Here is a 16,357-nt window from a genome sequence, read left to right as displayed (position 1 = left end):
AATCACAAATAATAGATTGAAATGATAATCTAAAAATGTTTCCCATGACATCTATTATAAGGTCATTCAAACTGCAGACTAGATTCCGAAATACCGGAAGTAGCTACTTCAGCGTGTTACACATGTCACGATTTGTTTATTATACCCGCCACAAGGGTATAACAATCATTAAAAAAATACTTGCTGATTCACAAAGTTAATGACAAGCAAAATTAAGAAAAATGCAATCAAAAAGCAACAAAAAAAAAACATTTAAATGCGAATTTTAACAATTCTTTAAAGATTTTATATATTTTATACTATTTATAAATGCATAATGAACAGCCAGAGGTCGCACTCCCACCCAGCAAAAAATAGAAAAATGATAAAAGACAAACAAAATCCAAAGCGTCATTGGCCAATTTGGTATCAAATCGGCTATCAAATCGACGCCAATTCACAGATTTGCATATCGTATAAATACAGTTAGCCAATGCGTAGATTGGACAAAAAACATTTCAAATTTATTATCATCGATTGATGCTGTGTGAGTTTTTTTTATAGGCGTGTCAAATGGCTTCCGGCTGCGTCCTTGACCAGCAACATACTCTGACATAATTTACAATTAAGCAACTGTAAATTGTTAAAAAATTTAATCCAATATCAAATTATAGTTATTTGTTAAAAGTTTTTATTACGCATCGTCAAATAAATGAGATATTGATTAATATGTCATATTTATATTCAAGATAAAAGATAGGTCTTGAATATGTTGTTGGCGAAGTTAGGGAAGTTTAAAGCTTTGGTAGGGTGTTAAATAAGAAATTTACCACTTTACAAATTAATTTTGGTTTAGTTTTTGACAATCAAAATTTAAGCAACATAGAATTAGTTTTATGATAACTTTATTGCGAGAGATTTATCAAATTAATTTTTGCAACAAAGAGTAAGGTTATAGAGTGATATATATTTATTTTCAAAGGATAACAAATTTTTAAAGCAAAATTATCCTCGAGGCATGAAATATATGCTAAATAATATCAAACATATAAACGGGTTGAGTTTTGATAAATTTATAAGAGTTTGCCATTAAGAAATTCTTCGACTTCCAACAACGCCCAGAAAAAGTGTTGCATACTTTGCGGCTTGGGATAAAATGATTTGCTTGAGTATCAATGCACACTCTGTTGGGCATATTCTAACCCGCTTCAAAGCAGCTTTTGACACGCCCTGAAGTAATTTTCTCTCTGGCCGTTGCAGGACAAGCTGCTGAGCAAGCTGGAGGAGGAAAGCGAACCTGATCCGCCTACCTCCCAGGAAGATGAATGCGTGATCTGCATCAATGCGCGGGCCACTATGCAGACCTCGCCCTGTGGCCATCGGGTCGTCTGCCGGCGCTGCTTTGTGAAGACCATACAGAGCGCCGTGGCCCAAAGGCTGCTGCCACTGCGTTGCGTGATCTGTCGGGCGCGGGTGAACCGACTGACTTCATCGTCGGGCAGCTGGCGCATACAGGAATCGGCCAGTAGTTATTCCATGGGTGCCAAAAGCTGGGCCTCGGCGGGTGTGCACGCTGGCGGCGTGGTGGCCTCGGCCAGCTCCTATTCCATGAACGATGCGCACAGCGAGCACCATGCATTCCACCAGCCCACGCTGCACACAGCTGCTGGTGGCAGACACCACTATGCGGCGACAGCACGTGGTGCTCATGGACGGGTCTCGCAGTCGGACAGTATGTACTCGATGAGCTCGACCGGCTCGGCGGGCTCCACGTTCTCTGGCTACTCGCACTACTCCAAGACGTCTTCCATATCGAGCAGCGGTGCCTGCTCGCCAGCCTCGCCGGCGGCGGCGCATGCAGTCAGTGCAAATCATCTGGCGCCGCCATCGCCCAGCACACACCATCATCATCATCAGCACCAGCACCAGCAGCATCAGCATCAGGTGATCTCGCCCTCGGGCTCTTCCTCCTGTTCCAGCGTTGGTTCGCTGTCGCCGCGCGATACGGGCACCCATCATTCGCATCATGGCGGCTGTCCCAGCGGCTGCTCGGGTGCTGTGCCACGCAAGCCGCTGCACACTCTGAGCAATTCCGCCTCCACATCCTCATCCAGCAGCAGCGGCATTGGCAGCGGCAGCGGCAGTGGCTGCATGACGCCAACGCCCACACACACCTATCCGGGACGACGGCACGTGAAGAGCCGCATGCTGGATCTACAGAATCGACTGCCACCCATCAAGGAGTTTCGCAGTCCAGCCAAAGTGCCACATCCTTCGCCGGTGCATGTCAGCAATCCGCGTTTTCGGTGGGTTAATACTGTGCAGCATGGCACCACTTGCCAATCCGCTGTTATTCATCCAATCCATCTCTTTCCTGCAGCTACGCCTCCTACACGAAGTCGAGCGGTCATGAGATGGCACCGCTGCTGCGCGAGTCCACGTCGCCGCCGCCGGCACGTCGCCCCAGTCCCATGAATATACAGCTAAGCTGCACAGCGCTAGCACCGCCGCCCCTTAAGGCAGGTGGAGCCAAGATTTGTCCGCTCAACGCCAAAAACTCGCTGCCCAAAAATGCCTATGTGATGCCCAAGGATAAGAAGATGTCGATTGCCGCAGTGCCGCCAACTAGCAAGGGGCAGGGCGCCGCCAAGGCCACGTCTGGATGCACAGCGGGCGGCGGCGCCGCCTCCGCCCCAGGCGGCAACGGCAAGCCACACACAACCGCTTCCACTCGCAGCTTTCCGCTCTTCTCCAGCAGCAGCGGCAGCGGCAGCAGCAGCGGCGGCAACGGCAGCAATCACAGTAAGTTGATCGCGATAGATGGCGCCAGGATGGCGCAAAAATTAATTAGGTTCCGCTCAACAATTTTGCAGAGGAAAAAGCCGACAACAAGAAGAACGAATCCATGGAACGCAAGAAGAAGGAGGAGAAGCTCAAGATGAAGGCTGAAAAGGAAGCCAGAAAGGTGGGTTCCCCCCGCACTCTTCCGTGCACTCTTAATCTCTTTCACTCTCTCACTCATTCGCTGCGCTTGCATATTGTGGGGCATAAGACTTTATTGTTTCGCCGCCAGGGGGCGCCACACGGCGCCCATTCGCATTGTTTGTAATTGGCCTCGTTTGCTTCCGGTGCCGCTGCCGCTGCCGCAGCAAACTTTTTCATTAAGCTCGGGGCGAGCGCGTCTCCCCCCACTGCACCGTGGCCGAATCAGAGGGCGAGCAGGGTGCGGGGCGGTAGCTGCAAACAAAAAAGTAGAACATAATGCGCGTTGCACTTTTTAAGCTTGCTATTTATTGCATGTTAAACAAGCAAAGCTTGCACTCATGCCTGATAGAGTAGAGGATACCCTGTAATCAGTTGATAAGTGCTTTCAGTTCCTTAAAGTTCCTTTCCTTGTAAGGTACATACATATACAAAAGCTGTAGCTTTTATATCAAATACTCTGTAAAAGTGCTAAATCTTTTGATAATTTATAAATGTAGACAGCATTAATTGGCGACATAATTTGCTTGCAGCTTTAATATTCTTTAGCTCAAAGCTAACGTATAGGTGTCTTAGACCAATAGATGCCCTGTAATCAGAGCTGAACATGTCCATTAATTCCTATAAATAACTCAAAATATTTCAATAAAGTCATGGATCCAAGCACATGTGTTGCTGTGATACTCTCTAAACATCAATAATCGTTTAATTTGGTTAATAAATAGGTTAGTTCAGTTGACTAAGTAGTGACAAGCAGACAACCTATAATTAAAATAATATATATTTTTAAATAAAACGTATGACAAACACAAATTGGTTCCATTATAGTCAGAAATTCATATACCCCATTGAGCTGACTTTATTCAGCGAGATTGAAACTAACATTTTGCCCAACATTAATTAGAAGCATAACGTTATAATGTTGCTGCTTATATAACGGGTTATTATAACTCATTTTGTGCATTTAATTGAACGGCAGGAGGAGAAACGTCTGGCCAAGGAGGAGGAGCGAGTGGCCAAGCTGCATGCCAAGGAGGAGAAGAAACGTGGCAAAAAGGAGGCCAAGGAGCTATTATTGGCAAACGATGGCAATAATAAGAAATAAAGTTAATTAACGTGCAAAGTTAATGTTCAAATTACAAACTATAACTGGCATCTGTATTATATCAGGCATTATATAGACACTACACGACACACACACACACACATCGATGAACACATCACATATAGACGAGCTTGATTGTATTTATACGATATTTATTTCATTTAGCGGTATTTACAATAAACAAATTCATTTTTTACACAAACGAAATAACCAAAAAAACGAAAGAAAAAACAAAATTTAAACACACAAAAAATTGTTTTTTAGTGCAACAATTTTAAAGAACAAATTTTTTATTGTAGTTTTTAAATTTTTCTTTTAGTTTTCTTCAATTTTTCATATATACTTTTATATAACTTTTGTGACTCTGCCTTAGCCACAGAGCACTTATAAAAGTTAAAAAAAATGTTTTTTAGAATTCTTTTTTACTATTTTTTCTTTGCTCCCAGTCAAGTCTAAGAAACTCATCTGTCTCATAAGTTGAAAGGTTGTTCCAAACAATTGTTTTTAAAGAATACTAACAATTTAAACAGATTCTAAACTTAAGGTTCAAGTTATACAAAACTGAAAAACAAAACGAAAGAGATTAAAACTCAATTCACTCAAACTTCAATTCTATGCCTAATAGATTTTAATACCAAACCCAAATGGAACAAACCAACTGCAGAAGCGTAGCTAAAGCAAAGGATAACAAGAACAAATGAAACCGATCTAAAGTTAAGAACTCTTTTGAATCCCATAAAGACAAGTATTTAGTGAGCGTTAACAATTTGGAACGTGTTAAATTATTGAAAAGAATTCTAAAGTAGTTTTGCATATAACAAACTAAATATACTACTATCTAACATATATATACTATACTATGTATTGTACTATAACTATAACTATAACTATAACTGAACTATAGTTCTATAGATTCTATGCCCCATATATTGGAAAATTGTTCAAATGACAAACATAAGCAATGTGTATTACTAATTGTTTTCGAAAAACAAACAAACAAACAAACAAACAAACACAATACCCAATAAAGACAAAGTTATTTAGTTAAATATCTGTTTGATTGGCCGCCCTTTTGGCCTCGCGCTCTTTTCTTTTTAGGCATCTGCTGAAGATCCGGGCATAGGTGTAGGGCAACTCGTCCTGGCACCGCAGATTGCCCATCTTGTGTATGGCACCAAAGTCCAGGCAATTGATGACCTTATCACCATTGCAATCCTGTCCGTTCTTGTACATATAGTTCTGGATTGTGTCTGCCGCACAGTGCGGATCATTCACGCAGTTGGTAAAGGCTGTCGGAGTGAGAGTTTTAACTCTGATATACTCAGAAAGGATCTGTATGCTCACCCTCCTTCGACAGTGAGGTATCGTTGGGCAACGTAATTGCTCCACCTTCCATCCAGAAGCCCCAAGTGATTCGAAAGATGCCACACGCCCCATTCACACAGATCTGTGTCGCATTGCAGCCGCTTTGCGCCTCGCATAGACATTCCAGGCAGTCTTCCGTGACGGGTCTGTTTACAACTAATCCCGCGGCAGCTAGGGGGTAAGTAGAAGGGGTCGGATTTAGTAAGAGTTGTTTAGCATATTGGTTAGTTTCCAATTGAAATACGTCTGGTATACGCGAGATGCGATTAAATATAACAGCAAAAGCCGGTTCACATTATCATAGTTACAAAACAGATACTATTCTCTGCCGATAATTATCGCACACTGTAGCGGCACAGTGGAGTGTGTTGCATTCAATTTGCGGTAAAAAATTTAAGTGAACAAGTCACTGAGCTATAGAATATTGGGTGCTTTGTGCGAGTCCTTAAATCAGATTTTGACAACACTCATAAAAAGCGTTTTAAACATCAAAAACTGATATTATTTGCACGTAGTTTTTGTTAAAATATATATTTTAAACAAATAGAAAACCTAAAGATTGGACCTTAATTATATTTTAATATATTAAGATATTTATTTAAACATGGAAAGGTTGCCAAAACCACCATTTAATATATTTTGTTTTATTTATGCATTAATTTTTTATTTTATTTTTAAGCCTTATTAATATTATTATTATGATATTATTATATTAATAATATTATTATTAACATTATGTGAAACCAAGGCTAATAATATATTAATATTAATAATATATATTAATAATAATATTCAAGAATTCGTTTACTTTCAATTTTGAGTAATATTGACCAAAAAAAAAATAATTTGAGATTATCTTAGTTAAGATATAGGCAGGTAGATAGGTGCGTGTATTCTTAATCCTACAAATCCGTTCGGATCTTTTCATGGTTAATAAAATATTGATTGAATACTGATTTCGGGTGTTGGGGTTCAAAACCTGGTTGCAGCGTTTGGCATAGGCTACTAAGGACTTCTTCCCAGCAAACACTAGCCCAGGGTTTGAATCAGCAGCCTCATTGTTTAGTTATAAAATTTTGATTGTCAATAAAACTCTCAACAAACGAAGACTGCAATTTTAAATATAACACGCAAATCACGATTTTTTCAAAATTGACCAAATTATTTTTCAGAAAAAAATATTTAAATTATGAGTACATTTTTTTAACAAGAAAGCTTCGTAAAAGTAAAAAAAAATTTCATTTGTTGGCAATTATTGAAAATTCAGGAAACATTTTTTTTTTGGGCTTATTAAAAAAAATCTTACCATCATCCGCTGCGCCAATGTGCCACAGGCAAAGCAGAGCCCAGAACGCAAAAACACTGCACAACAAAAAACGGCGACTGTTAAACATTTTAATTGTTTATCAATTAAGCCGCTTGTTGACCACGTTCGTAGGCGTAAGAGCCAATTTTATATCCGAGTTGTCGACTTTGCCACGCTTAGCGCACGACTGAGCGACTTGATGGAAGTGAAGGCATTAAAATAAGATCAAACAATGTAAAAAAAAGTTTTAATTTTCTTATATAACAATTGAATTTAATGAGGTGGAAAACCCCATGTGCTATATACAGTTCGTTAAACAATTCACTTTCCTAGAATAAATAGACACAATAACAGATTAATAAATTCGCTCAGTTATTTGTTGCTTGTTGTTGTTTTTGTTGCTTCTCCGCTCGCTTGAGACACCTTTTAAAGATGCTCTCGTAGGTATAGGGCATATCCGCTTGGCAATTGAATGGACCCATATAGTGTATAGCGCCATAGTCGTAGCAATCCTCATGCTCATCCCCATTGCAATCCTGCCCATACTTAACCATATAATGCTGCAGTGTGTCTGCCGCACAGTGCGGATCATTTGCGCAGTTTGTGAATGCTTCATAGAAAATACAATTCAAATATATGAGCTCCATTTGTAACTATTATAGCTAATGCTACTCACAGCTGTCGGAGAGCGGTGAATCGCCCGGAATTGTCAGACGTCCCGAATCCACCCACTGATCCCAGGTAATGCGAAACAGGCCGCAGGCCCCGTTCACACACACCGCGGTGCCATTGCAGCCGCTCAGCGCCTCACACATGCACACCAAACACGTCTCTGTGATGGGGCGCTGTGTCTCGGCCTTAGTCCAGGCCACGCCCACTGTCAAGAGCAGGCAGAGATATAACAAGTTTTCACTGCCAGACATGCTGCACTTTTCCAAAAGCGTTTTTCCTATTCACTTCCGTTTCGCTACGTTCGACTGTTCTCGAGCTACTGAAATTTTGCGACTGTTTGTTGTGGACTTTTATTGTGCGACGCAGCGAAACGCGTTTTATGCGGCAATTTATCCGAACTATAATATAGGCATTACTATAGTTCAGGAAACTAAAACTATTTAAATATTGTTTGTTCTAGCCCACGTTAAATGCTAAAATAATTACGTGATCTTTAACTGATTCATCAACTAATCGTTTAAGCTGAAAGCAGTTAGATGCCTAGAATAGATTGTCCTTTAAATTGTCAATAGGTGTGTCTGCAAACACCTGAGATGCTCCATAAAACCCTGTTTAATTTATATTTCAACATTCTTTTTAAACCGGTTTTTAACCGATAACAACCAATTAGCCCTATTATCTCGCAGGTAATTTCCTTAACCTATTCATAATTCACGAGTTTTAATAAAAACCCGCACTAAACAATCGATGAGCCTATAAATATTTATTACTTATATAAGGAAAGCCCGTAACAACTATGATATTTTGCTATACCAACCGATTAATAGCCGATACGAAGCGTTAGCTTAGAAGATGCTTTCTTTCAAATATATTTTAAGCACCAATAGTTCATATTCCTGCCGACTAGCAACTCTCATTTAATAATTATCGGTTATAACCGATACCAACCGTTAATTTACAAGCAATACCAATCATGTTTTTAATATAAGCCAAATTAAGCTATTCGCGCTTGACAACTTTAGAGAACAACTATCCAACTATATCTTATTTTGGACAAATAACTCTGGCCGTTACTCAAAGCCCTGATCCTCGTAGTTCTCAATGCAGTCTTCGAAGGTGCTCAGGTACTTGAAGGGCATCTCGCCTTTACAGCCATATGCGCCCAGCCTGTGTATGCGGGCATAGTCATGGCAATCCATTTCGCCATCATCGTTGCAATCCTGATTGAACTTCTTCATGTAGTTCTGTACGCTGTTGGCGGCGCAGTGCGGATCGTTGGCGCAATTGATGAACGCCTCTTCCGAATCGGGTTGATCGCCATTTATGGTCAATTTGCCAGCGTCCACCCAATACGCCCAGGTGATGCGAAAGATGCCGCAGATGCCCTTCTCCGGATTGGTGCAAATAGCGGTCGCATTGCAGCCAGACATTGCCTCGCAAATGCAGTTGAGGCACAGCTCCGTGACGGGCTTGTCCAGCACATGCCCTGATAAACATATATTATAATTCTAACAGACATACATTGTCGGAATCGGAACTTACCCTGACCACGCACCCGACCGCACAGCAGCAGGCAGGCCAAGCACAGGCATAAAAGCCGTAAGATTTGCAGTTTTATAAAAGAATCAACCGGGGGAAACAGCTCCGTATACGGCGAGATGTTAGAGATTGTAGCACGTTCTAACACTTCCGCAACTGAGAAGTAAATGCAACGAGGTCGAAACGCATCGTCGTCGAAACCCGACAAATGTCTATAATACCGGTTTTAGGGCCAATTTGAACGAATGAAACAAATCAGTGATGCACTCAGATGCGCTCTCTGGGGTGAGAGGGCAGCTCAACCCCAGCTCAGTAGCATTGATAGGCTTTAGTGGCATATAAAACTTGGCTCTTGCTCTGCTGCTCAGCTTAAAAAGAAATACCTGACTTGTCATTTTAAATACATGCCTAGGGTATTTCACAGCCGAGTACTTTGATTAAAGCTTCGACTAGGTGGAATAGTCTTGAACTTAGTTTGCTACTCACATGCAAAAAGCTTTGACTCAAGCCCCAAACCCAGCAAAAGCTTTTGTCTTAACCGTTACTTGTCAAAAGTTAAAGCTTTCTTTTAAATGCCCTTACAGAGGGCTTGGTAACTTTGTCTCAAAGTGTGCGACTCCATAGAGGAAGACATCTTCGAGCTAATAAAATATATATATATAATATATCTGGAAGATGAGCTGAGTTAATATAGCTGTCGCTTAGTCTTAAAGCTTTTGCAATACAATTTGGCAGAGATTTGTCGTTATGTTGCAGGCAGTAGATATATCGAAGTCGGCTATATCGGGCCTCTATATATTATATAGGGATACGATTAGTTAGGAATTTAGTATACATTTATTTGGTTTTTCAATATATCTTTACTCACAATTACCACTCACACTTTGCTCCCTAAAATATGGCCAAAATCCTATCGATATCTTGTCACTATATCACATTGCTCCCATAGATCGATCTAGTATAGGACATATTATATATGAACATATATCGCACATCTGCTATGCCAGGCTACCCGATGATGACTCTTCATCTTCTGCTTTGCTTTACTTCCTATCTTACATCTCTAGAAAATTTTAAAACATTCCATTAAATCCTCTTCTCTGCCCGCCAATATATCGTATAGTTTTCGTTTATTATTATAAAAGTTTCAGTTATTGTCATAAGGTTTTTGCACAATTCAAACGATTAAAGTATACAAATTCCAACTCGTAGCTGCATATAAATAATTAAAGTATATACTCGTAGATAATATAGCTTAGCCCGTTGTGCGCACATCTATGGACGAGAAGGTGGACAGGCACTTGTCCAGGGCGCTCTGGTATTGATAGCTCAGTTCGCCCTTGCAGCCATAGCCGCCCAGCTTGTGTATGGCCGCGTAGTCGTAGCAATCGATGCCGCCATCGCCATTGCAATCCTGTCCAAACTTGGTCATGTAGTTCTGGATGGTGTTGGCCGCGCAATAGGGATCGTTGACGCAGTTGGCAAAGGCTTGAGGCGGCGGGGGGTAAAAAAGGAGTTTAACGAGGCGAACAAGTAGTATATTTCAGGTTTATATTTACCCTCCTCCGACTGGGGACTTTCGTTGTTCAGGGTCAGCTTGCCGCCATCCGCCCAGTAGGCCCAGGTGATGCGAAACAGGCCACAGACCCCTCCACCGCAGAAACGGGTCTGATTGCAGCCGCTGATGGCCTCGCAGATGCAGCCCAGGCACACATCAGTCACGGGCTTATCTGTGGAATAGCGGGCAAGGGGTGCAAAGAGCATCAGTTGACTATTCACTGCTAGGCTGATAAGCATATGGATGACCTATAAATTCATGAATCGTTTGCAAATAACGCAACGAGCTTTTGAGCCACAATGAAACTGGAATTTTGTTCGTTTCACATTTTTGATCAAACACATCATCGTTATATATTCTCAGATTTGTTAACTCAATTCGAATTGTAAACAAAAACAAACAAATAAAAATGTAAAGTGTAAGTCGAGCTAATAAAATATATTTAATCAAGCTATATTTATTATGATATGATTGTGATATTAAAATAAAGCACAAAAATTATAATAAATTTCTGCTGCGCGTACGCCCATGAACCTGGCGGTTGGATTCTGTTGGATTCTGTATCGCTCTCAGACATGGCCCGAACTAGTTTTGCAACTTTCAATGGCAACATCTTTAAAGATTAAATTGTTTTTTCTTCTTCTTCTTATTGTTATTATTCTTAACTAAAAAAAAAAAACGAACTGCTGTCATGGGCGTATGAGTCAATGTGCCTTATCAAGACATAGCACGAACCCCGTAAATTGCGATATTCTTTTATTATTTCTCTTATTTTTGTGGGCTGTCGAAGGTTGCCTCAAGATGTTGCTTGTTAAGTGCAAAAATTGATATTGAGCCCATTTTTACTTATTTCGTATGCACGTAGCGAACCGAACTTGTCGCACATGTATTTTGTATTATTCCGAAATGATGAATGTCGCCTCTTGAAAAACCTTTGAAAGAGTCTTGCTACACTTAGAGAAATCTAAATGGTTTATGGATAACATTTATTTCTGTTAGAAGGCGCCTCAAAATTGTTGTTATTCATAATTTTTGACATTCTCACGCATCAAAATCGCGGGGTTTTTATTTGCCGGTTCGACGAACTCTTGAAAATAGCCAAAACAGTTACTAATTTGGGTCAACATTTGCATAACTATATTAATTTATTATAATTTTTTATTAGTTAATAACTGAAACAAAATTTTAGCTATGATTAATTTTCTTTAATTTCAGTTCTAATTAGTTGCCTTAGTAACTGAGCACACTATAATTATCGCATATAATCACACCAAAATATGTGTAATAACTGGAAAAGTCAGAGATCAACACACACGCGAGGACTGAGTGCATACGTCAGAGTAAATCGCGAGTACTTCACAAAAGGCGTACTTTTTCCCGGACTTAGCGATAATGGATGACAAAAAAAAACAACTCGAATAGTTGTATGGAATTGCAGGAAACTCTGCAGAGGTATGTACATATTTCTATAAATTTATTAACCTAGGCTTGGCCTCGTGTGCATATGAAGACAAATGCATTTGCTTAAACTAAGCTCACTTTAACTATCGTTTAAGTTATTGTTTAAGCTGCTTAATCAATTAATTAGCATAGTTCATTATCGCATCGTACAAACAATTTGTTAGCTTAGTTCCGCTTCATGTAACTTAAATTAATAAACTATTAATATCGGAAGTAGTTAGCAATACGCTGTCAATGCCCCTTACAGCTGTTATTAATGCATTCCCAGCTCAGACGAATATAAAATAAACCATTGAGCTAGCAAAACGCATTTGTGTAGAGTGGAAAATATATATTGATATATGCCTCAACTCTTTCCATATAATATACATTTGAAGTCAAACAGAATCTTGTATTTCTATGATTGCTAATTAATGTTAATGAAATGCACGAATCTGGTGGACAGGTATTTCCATTTCGCATCCGAAAACCTATTGACTGCCATGTGTGACGGAATCTCTCGCCCAAAAGAACAATACATGTACCCCCATTCGGTTTGTTTCACTTACCCTGCGCTTGTATCAGAACCGCAAAGCCCAGGCACAGAATAGCACCTATAGCCAAAGTGCAGCACAATTTATTGGCAGCCATTGTTAATGTGTGTGTGGGTTTTATTGCCCAAAAAATCGACTATATTTATTTAAATTTTAAACAAATGCCAAAGCTCTCACAACACTGTCTACTTGTGAACCGAACGCTAGAACGACGCGCGAGTAACTGAGCTGCTTTGCGAACGGGCTGCGCTCTTTTGTTCAGCGGCCCAAAAAGCTTTTGCGCAAAACGAATAACTTTGACCACGAACTTGGGCAGCGCACAGTGGGCCGAACTAGTCAACTATCCTATAAATAAAAGCTTTTGCTAACGGACTTGAAACATGAGAGATTACACAATGAGTGAAAATTTCAAAAAAAAATTAGCCAGCCATTATATGTATAGCTCCCACATAAACGGACAGTTATAAAGGAATTTCATTTGGTATTCATATTAAAATAACTGCAAGACATACAAAATTTATTTATAATTTTTTCTGAATTTTTTACCATATGAAATAAACTTGTTTTTACGAGAAAAATACACTATGCACATGAGAATCCGACGAATCAGTTTTGTTAATTTTTCATTATCCAGTGCAACATTTATACAAAATACTACATATCTGAATACGGCACATTTATGCATTTCCTATTGTGAATTAAGGATTAAGGTCAGGCTGTAAGTGTATTTAACGTCTACTAGATGTAAAATACAAAAAATAAACAGTGTAATGTACAAAATTTTAAAAAATATTATAATGTATCTGCATAAACAAATTTAGTCGAGTTTAAAAAATTTTAAAAAGTATTTTAATGCACTTTCTCAAATATATTATGTTGGGCTTAGCAGCTCACGGATTTGCATATACTCATACGTCTGTAATCTTTTACATAAGCTTTAACGAGCTTTCACAGAAGCTTTAATAAGCTTTAACATAACCTTTAATAAGCTTTTTGGAACATTGATTAGCTTGAGGCAACAAAACAAGAATGGGCGCCTATTTCAAAGTTAAAAAATTTGTATCAAAGGCTGAGTTAATATAGCTTTGTTTGTCAGTCAGCCGGTGCTTAGAGCGCATTTGCAAACTTAAATTAAACCATATTTTAGTTTTTATTTTAGTATGGGCTTTATATATATACATTTATATAAAGCTTCTTCTTATAAGGTTTCTGCACAATTCGAACGATTCAAGATGCAAATTTCAGCTCACAGCTGCATATAAATAATGAAAATAAAGCTTAATGCAATATGCGCACATTAATGTTCGAGTGTGCCTTGAGACACTCATCCAGTGAGTTCTTATATTGTTGGGTCAGTTCGCCCTTGCAGCCAAAACCACCCAGCCTGTGTATGGCCGCATAATCGTAGCAATCGACGACGTCATCGCCATTGCAGTCCTGTCCAAACTTCCTCATGTAGTTCTGGATGGTGTTCGCCGCGCAATAGGGATCACTCACGCAATTTACAAAGGCTAAGGGAGAGGGATGCGAGATGGGGGAGAGAACAGGAGTTTAACGAGACTAGCGAGTAATATATTTGTGTTAGTTGTTTACCCTCCTCCGCCTGGGGACTGTCGTTGTTCAGGGTCAGGCTGCCACCATCCGCCCAGTAGGCCCTGGTGATGTGAAACAGGCCACAGGCGCCGTCGCCGCAGTAACGTGTCTGATTACAGCCGCTGACAGCGTCGCACAGGCAACCCAGGCACACTTCATTCAGCAGCTTATCTGTAAAAAGGGTGCCAACAGTTCGTTGATTATTTAGTTGAACGCTGATAAGCAATTATATGATCTGTAATGCATTTACTAATTACAATTAATGAACCGTTTGAAAACAACGCAACGAGCTATTGAACTACAGTCGTTAAGAAAAATATATGTATCTTCTAATCAAATGACTGCTATAAAATATTAATAAAATGGATATGCAGGTATTTCCCTTTTGCATTTGAAATCATTTTCAACATGTTTGGAGGCATTTTGTTGTCCAATGGTTCAATAATTGTACCCCATTTGGTTGGTTTCGCTTACCCTGTCCTTGAATTAGAGCCGCAAAGCCCAGGCACAGGATAACACCTGTAGTCAAAGTGTAGCACAATTTATTGGCAGCCATTGTTAATGTGCGTCTTGTATTGCCCGACAAATCTTTATTTATTAAAATTCCAAGCAAATGCGCAAAGCTTCCGTATTTTGCTGTTAAATCGAACGGATGGACGTCCCGCGAGTAACTGAGTTGAGTTGCGAGCACGCTGCATCTTTTGCTGAGGCCCAAAAGCTTTTGCTCAAAAGGAATAACTTTGATCGCAAACTTAGGCAGCGCACAGTGGGCCAAACAAGTCAAATTAAAAAGCTTTTGCTAAATGATTTGAAGCATGAGAGATTACACAATAAGTGAAAATTTTAAAAAGATCGGCCAGCCCACATAGCCGAATTTTTATGAAGGAATAACTTTTGGTATTCATATTAAAATAACTGCAAGACCTACATAATATACTTTTAATTTTTTCTGAATTTTTACCATATGAAATAAACTTGTTTTAACGGGAAGAATACAATATGCTCATCAGAGTCCCACGAATCAGTTATGTGAATATTTATACAGAATACTAAATATCTGTATCCGGCAAATTAGTTTTTGATTTTTCACGTGTCGGCATCCAGTTGTGCCTCATCAGGGACTCATTTTGTCAGCTATTATTGCATTATCTATATTGGACCTCGCTTTAAATTCAATTATTACAATATGCGCACATCAATGTTCGAGTGTGCCTTGAGACACACATCCAGTGAGGTCTTATATTGTTGGGTCAGTTCTCCGTTGCAGCCAAAACCACCAAGCTTATGTATGGATGCATAATCGTAGCAATCGACGACGCCATCGCCATTGCAGTCCTGTCCAAACTTCCTCATGTAGTTTTGGATGGTGTTCGCCGCGCAATAGGGATCGCTGACGCAGTTGGCAAAGGCTTGGGGAGGGATGGGGATGGAGTTAAACGAGGCGATCAAATAGTATATTTCTGGTTTATATTTACCCTCCTCCGACAGGGGACTTTCGTTGTTCAGGGTCAGCTTGCCGCCATCCGCCCAGTATGCCCAGGTGATACGAAACGGGCCACAGACGCCATCGGCGCAGTAACGTTCCTGACTACACCCGCTGATGGCCTCGCAGATGCAGCCCAGGCACACTTCATCCAGGATCTTATCTGTAATAACGGTGCAAAGAGTACGTTGATTATTCAATTGATCGCTGATAAGTAATTATATAATCTGTAATGCATTTACTTATTATAATTATTGGTAAGAAAGCAACAAGCTGTTGGGCTACAGTCGCTAAGAAAACTGTATGAATCTTCTAATCAAATCACCGCTTATTAATATTAATAAAATGCACATGCAGGTATTTCCGTTTTGCATTTGAAATCATATTGACAAACATGTTTTGACAAACGCATTTTGTCGCCCAGTTGGTCAACAATTGTGTCCCATTTGGTAGGTTTCACTTACCCTGCGCTTGTATCAGAGCCGCAAAGCCCAGATACAGGATAGCACCTATAGTCAAAGTGCAGCACAATTTATTGGCAGCCATTGTAAATATTAATTTATTAAAATTCCAAGTAAAGTAAAGCTTTCGTATTTTGCTGTTGAATCGAACGCTGGGCCGTGCCGCGAGTAACTGAGCTGAGTTGCGAGCGCGCTGCACTCTTTTGTTGAGGCGCAAAAGCTTTTGCTCAAAAGGAATAACTTTGATCACGAACTTGGTCAGCAGTGTTGCCAACTGCCTCTTCAAAAAGTGGTCGAGTTCAATTGGCAACAATTTTGTT

General features: G+C 40.0%; 7 protein-coding genes across 8 annotated transcripts in view; 1 reads left to right on the top strand and 6 right to left on the bottom strand.

Annotated features, from left to right (window-relative positions):
- The window catches only part of LOC135426637 (protein bunched, class 2/F/G isoform), a 28,836-nt gene extending 24,474 nt beyond the window's left edge, over positions 1 to 4,362 (top strand). The window contains exons 3-6 of one of the 2 annotated variants that reach the window (XM_064679865.1): positions 1,240 to 2,285; positions 2,360 to 2,781; positions 2,831 to 2,944; positions 3,941 to 4,362. In XM_064679865.1, coding sequence (XP_064535935.1) covers positions 1,240 to 2,285; positions 2,360 to 2,781; positions 2,831 to 2,928 — 1,566 coding nt within the window. In that variant the 3' untranslated portion in view covers positions 2,929 to 2,944; positions 3,941 to 4,362. The remainder of the gene's footprint in view (positions 1 to 1,239; positions 2,286 to 2,359; positions 2,782 to 2,830; positions 2,945 to 3,940) is intronic. The other variant, XM_064679864.1, reaches the window with a different exon arrangement.
- On the bottom strand, positions 4,303 to 6,920 carry LOC135426638 (lysozyme 3-like). Its single transcript, XM_064679866.1, has 3 exons — positions 6,738 to 6,920; positions 5,411 to 5,602; positions 4,303 to 5,355 (listed from the first exon to the last, which is right to left on the bottom strand). Exons 1-3 carry the CDS (start codon positions 6,823 to 6,825, stop codon positions 5,111 to 5,113), a joined length of 525 nt encoding a protein of 174 aa, XP_064535936.1. The 5' UTR covers positions 6,826 to 6,920; the 3' UTR covers positions 4,303 to 5,110.
- Positions 6,921 to 6,967: 47 nt separating this feature from the next.
- On the bottom strand, positions 6,968 to 7,741 carry LOC135426639 (lysozyme-like). The gene is made up of 2 exons (XM_064679867.1): positions 7,414 to 7,741; positions 6,968 to 7,347 (listed from the first exon to the last, which is right to left on the bottom strand). Exons 1-2 carry the CDS (start codon positions 7,658 to 7,660, stop codon positions 7,106 to 7,108), a joined length of 489 nt encoding a protein of 162 aa, XP_064535937.1. The 5' UTR covers positions 7,661 to 7,741; the 3' UTR covers positions 6,968 to 7,105.
- A 555-nt stretch (positions 7,742 to 8,296) lies between these two features.
- Positions 8,297 to 9,286, bottom strand: LOC135426798 (uncharacterized). The gene is made up of 3 exons (XM_064680092.1): positions 9,252 to 9,286; positions 8,952 to 9,160; positions 8,297 to 8,895 (listed from the first exon to the last, which is right to left on the bottom strand). Exons 1-3 carry the CDS (start codon positions 9,284 to 9,286, stop codon positions 8,480 to 8,482), a joined length of 660 nt encoding a protein of 219 aa, XP_064536162.1. The 3' UTR covers positions 8,297 to 8,479.
- A 775-nt stretch (positions 9,287 to 10,061) lies between these two features.
- LOC135426666 (invertebrate-type lysozyme 3-like) lies at positions 10,062 to 12,706 on the bottom strand. The gene is made up of 3 exons (XM_064679897.1): positions 12,516 to 12,706; positions 10,508 to 10,678; positions 10,062 to 10,436 (listed from the first exon to the last, which is right to left on the bottom strand). Exons 1-3 carry the CDS (start codon positions 12,595 to 12,597, stop codon positions 10,204 to 10,206), a joined length of 486 nt encoding a protein of 161 aa, XP_064535967.1. The 5' UTR covers positions 12,598 to 12,706; the 3' UTR covers positions 10,062 to 10,203.
- Positions 12,707 to 13,626: 920 nt separating this feature from the next.
- LOC135426667 (lysozyme-like) lies at positions 13,627 to 14,770 on the bottom strand. The gene is made up of 3 exons (XM_064679898.1): positions 14,568 to 14,770; positions 14,094 to 14,264; positions 13,627 to 14,011 (listed from the first exon to the last, which is right to left on the bottom strand). The coding sequence occupies exons 1-3, from the start codon at positions 14,647 to 14,649 to the stop codon at positions 13,779 to 13,781; spliced, it is 486 nt and encodes a 161-aa protein (XP_064535968.1). The 5' UTR covers positions 14,650 to 14,770; the 3' UTR covers positions 13,627 to 13,778.
- Positions 14,771 to 15,018: 248 nt separating this feature from the next.
- Positions 15,019 to 16,207, bottom strand: LOC135426663 (lysozyme-like). Its single transcript, XM_064679892.1, has 3 exons — positions 16,041 to 16,207; positions 15,569 to 15,739; positions 15,019 to 15,502 (listed from the first exon to the last, which is right to left on the bottom strand). Exons 1-3 carry the CDS (start codon positions 16,120 to 16,122, stop codon positions 15,273 to 15,275), a joined length of 483 nt encoding a protein of 160 aa, XP_064535962.1. The 5' UTR covers positions 16,123 to 16,207; the 3' UTR covers positions 15,019 to 15,272.
- Positions 16,208 to 16,357: the final 150 nt, after the last annotated feature.

The sequence above is a fragment of the Drosophila montana genome, unplaced genomic scaffold (assembly GCF_035044405.1).
Source record: "Drosophila montana isolate Dmon_TW-CO22-7 unplaced genomic scaffold, ASM3504440v1 contig_2081_1, whole genome shotgun sequence".
NCBI classification, from domain to species: Eukaryota; Metazoa; Arthropoda; class Insecta; order Diptera; family Drosophilidae; genus Drosophila; species Drosophila montana.
The sequence above is the reverse complement of the archived record's forward strand: the minus strand, read 5'-3'. Positions and strand labels throughout refer to the sequence as shown.